The following is an 8,977-nucleotide window of genomic DNA, read 5'->3' as shown; positions in this document are numbered from 1 at the left end:
GCTACTGTGCGTGCTTGGCGTTGCTGATGGTGTCGACGGGCTAAAAATCGTTGGCTCGTCTGGTGCTGGGTCTACCAGCTCTGGTGTGGACGGAGCTGGGTAGTCCACTGGTGGTTGGTCTGCAGATAATGGACCTGGTTCTGGCTCGTCGGAAGAATCCGCCATCACGTATGCTGGTTTGAGTCGGTCGATTGAAACGGTTACGTCGTGGCCTCTTACGTGTATCACGAATGTTCGCTCCTTGCGCTTGATTACCTTGAACGGTCCTTCATATGGGCTTTGTAATGGCGCCTTGGGACCATCGTGACGGACGAAAACCTGCGCAGAAGTAGCAAGATCTTTAAAAATAAATGTTTTCTTACCACCATGGCGTGAGCCTGGAACTGGACGCAGACTGGTGAACTGTTTTCGGAGACTCTTGACCCACTCAGCTGCGTTGTCATCTTCCTCGTGCCTCGCTTGCGACACTAGGAACTCTCCTGGAATTCGCAGTGGCTGTCCGTAGACCATCTCTGCCGCTGTTGCTTGAAGGTCTTCTTTCCAAGCTGCTCTGATTCCTAGTAGAACTGTTGGTAAAACTTCTGTCCAACGCTCGTTCTCATGACACTTGATTGCAGCTTTTAACTGTCGATGGAAACGCTCGACCATGCCATTCGCAGCTGGATGATACGCTGTCGTTCTGAAGTGGTTCGTGCCAGCCAACCGGTTAAGTTGTCTGAACAAATTTGCTTCGAATTGTCTGCCCTGGTCCGTGGTAACTCTTAGCGGAGTCCCAAATCTGACGATCCAGGTTTCGTAGAACGCACGTGCTACTGTTGCAGCTTCTTGATCCTGTAATGGTACAACTTCTGGCCACCGCGTAAAACGGTCTACCATAGTGAGACAATACCTGCATCCTTCCGATGTTGACATGATGACAATGTCCAAGTGGACATGCTCGAACCTCGTAGATGGCGGCGCAAAAGATCCAATGGGTGCTGAGACATGCCTTGATACCTTTGAACGTTGGCACTGGATACACTTCCGAGCCCATTGCTTGCAGTCTGCTTTAATCGACGGCCAGACATAACGCTGTGTTATGAGTTTGACTGTCGCGTTCGCACCAGGATGCGATAAACGGTGCACTGCATTGAAGGCGACTTTTCTAAATGGAGTCGTGATGAATGGGCGTGCTACCGGTGTTGAAACGTCGCAGAAAATGAAAACGTCTGTACCTGGAATTAACATCTTTTTTATTTGTAATGCTGAGTTATTGTTACCTTGTATAAACTCTCGTAGTTCTTCATCGTCTTTTTGAGACTCCGCAAGAGCCGGGTAATCAATCGTGGCTTCTAGCTCTTCGATCCGGGATAAGGCGTCGGCTACGACATTGTCTGGACCTGGAATGTGGCGGATGTCCTTCGAGAACTGACTGATGAAGTCTAAATAGCGAAATTGGCGCGGTGAACATTGGCTTGACTTTTTGTGAAGGGCAAAGGTAATCGGCTTGTGATCTGTGTAGATCGTGAATTGCCTTGCCTCGACCATGTGTCTGAAGTGTTTGACTGCTTGGTAGATAGCCAAAAGTTCCCGATCGTATGCTCCATATTTCTGCTCGGTTGGGCTTAATTTCTTTGAGAAAAAATCCAGAGGTTGCCATTGTCCTTTGACTTGTTGCTGGAGAACTGCTCCGATGGCAAAGTCAGATGCGTCGGTGAAAATCGCCAGTGGAGCATCTGATTCTGGATGAGCTAGCAAGGTAGCTTCAGCGAGGCTGTCCTTGCATGCTTCAAAAGCCTTTATTGCTTCAGGGTTCCAGGGTACCGGTGCGTTTCCTTTAATGTTACCCTGGAGTAGATTGTTTAAAGGTGCCTGGACTGCAGCAGCTTTGGGTATAAATCTGCGATAAAAATTAATCATACCCAAAAATCCTCGGAGTTTCTTTGCTGTATCGGGCAGTTTGAAAGCCTTTATTGCCTCGACCTTCTCAGGGAGTGGCTGCGTACCTGCGCTGGATACTAAATAACCGAGAAATTCAATTTGTGATTGTCCAAATACACACTTACTTGTATTTACCACCAGTCCGTATTTTTTAAATCGCTCAAAAATGATGCGGAGATGCTTCATGTGCTCCTCGAGTGTTTCTGATGCGATGAGGATGTCATCGATGTATGCAAAGACAAAATCCAGACCCTGTAGTACCTCGTCGATGAAGCGCTGGAAGGTCTGAGCTGCATTGCGTAATCCGAAGGTCATGTATAAGAACTCAAAAAGTCCAAATGGTGTGATGATGGCTGTCTTCGGAATGTCTTCTTCTGCCATGGGTATCTGGGTGTATGCCCTGGAGCTATCTATTTTTGAAAAAAGTTTCTTACCCGCCAGATGTTGAGAGAAATCCTGGATATGTCGTACTCCGTACTTGTCTGCGTACGTCCGCACGTTCAATGCGCGATAATCGCCGCAGGCTCGCCATTCGTCGTCCCCTTTCTTGGGAACCATGTGAAGAGGCGATGCCCACGATCCTTTTCCTGGACGGGCGATACCCATCTGAACCATCTTGTTGAACTCCTTTTGGGCTGCTCTAAGTTTGTCTGGAGCTAACCGTCGCGGTTTTTGCGCGACTGGTGGCCCTGGTGTGGTTAAAATGTAATGTTTAGTATTATGTTTTACCTGCCGGGGTGCACCATCTGGGCGTGTGATCTCCGGGAACTCTCGCAGTAAATCGTGAAACATTGATGACCCGCTGATCGTTTTTATGCTTGGTTCTTCGCACTCGGTCACCTTTCCTTTGAAGGTAAGCAGAGTGGTCGAGTCGATCAGCTGGCTATTCTGCAGGTCTGGCAAGAGTCCGTAGTGAGCCAAAAAATCTGCGCCGAGGATTGGCTTGGAGACGTCTGCGATGACGAACCTCCAAGTGAAGTCGCGTCTTAGTCCCAAGTTGAGCGAAAGCGTGACAAACCCGTATGTTGCTATCGGGGTGCCGTTGGCTGCTGAAAGTTCGTAAGAGGACTTTGCATGCGAGCCACGGAGTCGTTGTCGGGGGAAGACGCAGAGGTCTGCCCCGGTATCCACAAGGAATTGCACTTTCGACGAGCGGTCCCAGACGAATAGACGGCGTGATTTCTTCGGGCATTGGTCGTTTGCCGTCATTAACGACCTCCCAGCTGGTTTCCCGGGGACTTAACACAAGGGGTTGTACACCGAGTGGCTTTGGTATCGAATCTCCAGTGATACCAGCACAAGTCCGCGGGACGTTGACTTCTTGAATTTGAACGCGAGCGGGATCTGGAGCGTCGTTGCTTGTGCTTCTGGGAACTAGAATTGTTCTGCACCGGATCGCGTCCTGCTCTCACTGCTGCCATCTCCCTCTTCATCGTAGCGACTTCCTGGTGAAATGCCGCACTAAGCTTCCTCATCTCTTCCACCAAGGAGTCCTCTTGCTTCGGCGCTGTTCGGTTTACCTCCGCTAGGCTGGGGCGGATCGGCATATGCACGATGGAGGCGTCCGCTATCTCCGCTGCTTTCTCGAGTGGCTGATCTTTGACGATCTCCAGGATAGCCTGTAGCTCTCGCGGCAGACGTCCTTTCCACAAGGCGCGCACTGTTGATTCTGACATATTTTTGCCCGCTAAATGTTGCAGGCGGCGCAGGAACTGGGACGGCTTTTGGTCACCCATCTCTTCACTTTCCAGGAGCCGGCGCGTTCTTTGGTCCTCGGTGGTCCCAAGTCTTTTCAAAATTTCGGTTTTGAAAGTCGTGTATGGTGCATCTCCTGGTTCGCCTAATATGAGATCGCGAGCTTCCATTGCCACGCTGGTCGGTAGCTTTGGTAAAATCATCGCGTATTTTGTTTTCTCCGAAGTTATTCGCGATGCTGTAAAAACTGCCTCGACGAGTGCGAACCACATTTCCACGTCGTCATTCTTGCACTCGGGTAGCTGCGGCGCGTATGAAGTAGTGGCGTGGACCTCGGGGTTTGTTGCCTGCGGGGTTACTTCTCTTTCTTCGTTAGTCATTTTTATAATTTTCACTCAAACTGCACTAAAAGAACGATTAAAAATTTTAGCGATACGCGGGAGAGGAAAAGAAGGAAAAAATTTTATATTTTTTGTAAATAAATTAATTAATTAACTACATTGAATTTAACTAAACAGAATTACCGCACTAGAATCACTGTATTTTTTCACGGGGTCACCACTTTAGGATTTTTAATGGGTACGGTGGTAGGTTCTGTTAATAAGTAAACGTGAGGTTAATTTACTATATATTGTAACGATTCACGACAGAAATATATCACCCGGAGCCACGTGCACTCAGGACGGGGAGTTAGATCGGAATAATGGTGTCCACTACTGCACTTTGGGTATCAGAGTCGAAGTTTAAAGGGTAGTAGTGGGGTAGAAGGCCCCGAAGATTTGCGAAGGGACACGAAGAAAATCTTCGGGAAATAGAAAAGTGTGAGAAAAGTGCAAAGGGGCAATAAGCCTTCGTGACGTCAGCGGGCCCGAGAGTACAGCTGGCCATGCTGACCTCGGGTCCTCTATCGCTTGGGTTTATTGCACATAGAAAAAAGAGTAATAAACAGGAAAGGTTTGAGGAAAGTTGTTGGGAAAAAACTCATGGGAAAAACCCACAAGCCGGAGAGAAAAGGCTCCGGATCTTAAAATGTACAAATATTTACAACTTAATCCTATTACAACTGAAAGTTTACAACTAAATTATTCTATTGAATTTACTACATTTTACAATTTCAAATCTTAACTGTAGCCTAAATGTCTAACAAAATAATTTTAATTTTAACTAAATTTTTACTAATTTTTAAATAATTTTAATGTCAGCGGTCACATGACCGCCACATATATATATATATATATATATATTAGGGCGTTTCAAAAAAAAAAAATTTTTTTTTTTCTCGGAACCAGGCTCAAAAGTTTCGTTTGGATGCCAAAATAGGCCCCTGAAAATATGAGCCCTTAATATTAATATTAAAGTTTTCCGCCTCGCACTTTTCGATTTCCCATAAAAATAACACAGGAAAAAAATTTTTTTTTTGTTCTGATTTTTGTAACTAATGAACCATCAATTGCTCTGCACTTTCCATCAAATATTTTTGTATAGAATTGAACGCCCTACAAAAAAGTTCTGATATCATTTTTCGATTAATCAACTCATTCAAAATTTATTCAAGGTCAAAGTTAAATTCATTATCAATTTAGCCGTTTTTCTGAATGATTTGGCAAAAATATTTTTTTTAGATAAAATGTTCCCCAAATATTTCATAAAATACTAATTAGACTTCTGAGGATTGTTAACCAATATTTTTCGCTAGTGATAAAGATGGACGAAGTACATAAAACAATTTATCAATGACAGTTAGCTCTATAGATTTGAGATATCTCGTTTTTGAAAATTTGCATCAATCGTTTCATTGAGATCATTTTTTTAAACTGATTTTTAATTGAATAACAGTCTTAAAATTTCAACTTAAACATTTCATGATAAGATAAATCAGGAATGTTCAGAATATTTCAATACGTTGATAGTCATTAATGATGTAGCTGAACGAGGTGTTGCTTTGCACGGTAAAAAGAAAACTCGAAAAATTACAGTATATAATGCAACGTGGCGCTTCGTGATAAAAACTGGAAAAATTACAGTTTCAGATTTTAATTATTACTGGTTTTATAAGAATTACATTGTAGAGTGTAATATTTACATTGAAAGCTCTGAATAATAAATTAAAAAATTGAATTTAGAAAAATGTTATTTCAAACTGTAATTTTTCTAGTTTTGATTACGACGGGACCAATTTTACATTTTATACTGTAATTTTTGGAGTTTTCTTTTTTCCGTGTGATTGAGGAATACAACAATTACCTCACAAAAGATGAGCAACAACTGCAATACTTATTGTAAGTAGTTCGCGAACATCGGCGGAGATATCCCAATTACAATAAGACAACTCTTCAGCAAGATCAATTTCATGTAAATGTGTAAAAATCATTTTTAAACAAAAAAAAAATTCGAATTTATGAGAAGTAATACGTTTGTTATAAGTTTTGAGTAATTAATTTATAATATTTGGTAGTCATGAATACATATATGTTATATAAAATCACTAGTCTGTTCGTCTGAATTATGAAAACACAGAAACATGAATAACTCTTCAGGCCATGAATAAAATTTAACTTATTTTTATGCGCAATCTTTTTAAAAATAATTTTTCAATAAAATTACAGCAATCTTTGATGACAAAAGATAATAGTTTTATATTTTTAAACTCTAAGAGCTTAGAAATAAACTTTCCATTCATTTTGAGAACTTGAAACTAATAAATTTCGGAAGATTATAAAGAAAACAGCTGAATTGATAATGAATTGAATTTTGACCTTGAATAACTTTTGAATGAGTTGATTAATCGAAAAATGATATTAGAATTTTTTCGTAGAGCGTTCAATTCTCTACAAAAATATTTGATGGAATTCGCAGAGCTATGTATGGTTCATTAGTTACAAAGATTAGAAAAAATAAATTTCGGCGGATTATCAAGAAAACGGCTAAATTGCACGGAAAAAAGAAAACTCGAAAAATTACAGTATATAATGCAACGTGGCGCTTCGTGATGAAAAATGGAAAAATTACAGTTTCAAATGTAATTATTACAGATTTTATAAAAATTACATTGTAAAATGTAATATTTCATTGAAAGCTCTAAATATTAAATTAAAAAATTGAATTTAGAAAAATGTTATTTCAAACTGTAATTTTTCTAGTTTTGATTACGGCGGGACCGATTTTACATTTTATACTGTAATTTTTCGAGTTTTATTTTTTCCGTGTGATAATGAATTTAAATTTGACCTTGAATAACTTTTGAATGAGTTGATTAATCAAAAAATGATTTTAGAACTTTTTTGTAGAGCGTTCAATTCTCTACAAAAAATATTTGATAGAAATTGCAGAGCAATTGATGCTTCATTAGTTACAAGATTCAGAACAAAAAAAAATTTTTTTTTTCTGTGTCATTCTTATGGGAAATCGAAAAGTGCGAGGCGGACAACTTTAATATTAATATTAAGGGCTCATATTTTCAGGGGCCTATTTTGGCATCCAAACGAAACTTTTGAGCCTGGTTTCGAGAAAAAAAAAAATTTTTTTTTTTTTGAAACGCCCTAATATATATATATATATATATATATATATATATATATATATGCTATATATATATATATATATATATATATATATATATATATATATATATATACTAGACGACACGGTGAACTTCGTATCACCTACATATATTTGTGAAAAGTATAGTCAAAATTTAATACAAAATTCTTATTTACATTCAATGCAACATAGTTATACACTTAATCAATTTAAAGCTTTTTGATGGACTACATTTTTTATCTTTTTTTGCGGTGCGTGAATATATAAAGATGATGGTTTTCCGATCCACGAACACAGGACGTATAATTTCCCATGCACGAAATAGGGAAACTCCGATTTGATTCCGTAAATTTTCAACGACTGCCTGGCGATTTATTTATGATCGTCAGTGTGGTTTGAACGTGAGATAGCTCGTCCCACATCTCATTAACTGGCATGACCTTAGTCAGGTCGTCTTCTCCTTAATATTTTGAAACAATAACAATAAAAAAGTTCTTACGCACTGACAAACTGATAATAAATTTTATTAATCGGCTTGAAATTAATAATCAAGTGTTTGAAAAATGCATTCATTTTCAACCGTTACATTTCCGCAATCATAAAATCAATTAATTGGTTATGTGATTAGCAAAAATAACATGTATAAAAAATTCTTAGTCCGTTGACTTAATAACTACATGTCATGTTAAGTTTTGAAAACCTTACAATGACTTTTTCCCCGCTGCCAAAGAGACGATTGTTGTAAGGAAATTTTTATTAAATGTTATTGAAGTTTAATAGATATGTCCTTAATTTCATGTCTCAAAAAGTCCTAGTTTATGAACAAAAATATTTTTTACATTCTACTCACCACTCTGACACAATCTACATATCAATTGAATTATCACGCAATTCGTTTTTGGTTGAAATCTAATCATTGACTAAGAAAAATATTTAAAACGGTTGACCTTGAAGGCCATCCCTGTAATTTCCTGTATCTCTTAAGATTCTTTAAATTTTATATCTGTAGGAACTGTATTTGAAGAATATGAATTTTTTGACAATCATCACTTCCGCACTCCTATGCGGGGGAAGAATTTCGTAAGATCCTATTCGAGATGATGTCTACATTGTAAATAAAAGATTCCAACAAAACTTCGAGTCCATAAATACTATTGATTGGAAATGAGAAATTTTCATGGCTAACGCCCCCGCAATCCCTTTTGGGGTTAGAATTTGATAAAATCCACTCTTAGCTGAACTTAACATCATACACGAAGATTCCTACTAAATTTGGAGTCTGTAAAAGTTACAGTCTGAAAATTAAAACTTAACATTCTAACACCCACCCCCGTAATCCTTATTGGGGGTGGGTTGTAAAATCCGCTCTTAGATCATTTCCGCATCACATATGGAAGACTCCACCTAAATTTGCCGTCTGTAGTATCTACAATTTGAAAGTTAAAAATTTTCATTGTTAATATCCACCCCCGCAACCCCCTGTGGACCGAGCTATCGTAAAATTCGTTCATAGATTATTTCTATATCTCTTACAAAAGATTCCTACCAAATTTGGGAACTATAGGAGCTATAGTTCAAAAACCGGAATAATTCATTGTTAACGCCCCCGCAATCTCCTTTGGGGGAAGATTTTTTAAAAATTTTTTCACATACAAACCTTCTCCTAACAATTTTGAAGATTTTAACTTCTACTAATTTTTTCGACCGTGATAATGTAATTCTTTTTTAACCCGTTCCTGCCTTTACGGTAATTTTTTCTGCTAGTATAAATCTAATTCAAGTGGATAGTAATATTCCATCTTCACTAACAATTTGGGACAGA

General features: G+C 39.0%; 1 protein-coding gene across 1 annotated transcript; it reads right to left on the bottom strand.

Moving 5' to 3' along the window:
- Nucleotides 1–3,128: 3,128 nt before the first annotated feature.
- On the bottom strand, nucleotides 3,129–3,995 carry LOC123272859. Its single transcript, XM_044739893.1, has one exon. It carries the CDS (start codon nucleotides 3,993–3,995, stop codon nucleotides 3,129–3,131), a length of 867 nt encoding a protein of 288 aa, XP_044595828.1.
- Between the last annotated feature and the right edge of the window lie 4,982 nt (nucleotides 3,996–8,977).

The sequence above is a fragment of the Cotesia glomerata genome, linkage group LG1 (assembly GCF_020080835.1).
Source record: "Cotesia glomerata isolate CgM1 linkage group LG1, MPM_Cglom_v2.3, whole genome shotgun sequence".
Lineage (NCBI taxonomy): Eukaryota > Metazoa > Arthropoda > Insecta > Hymenoptera > Braconidae > Cotesia > Cotesia glomerata.
This window is presented reverse-complemented; position numbering and strand designations above follow the sequence as displayed.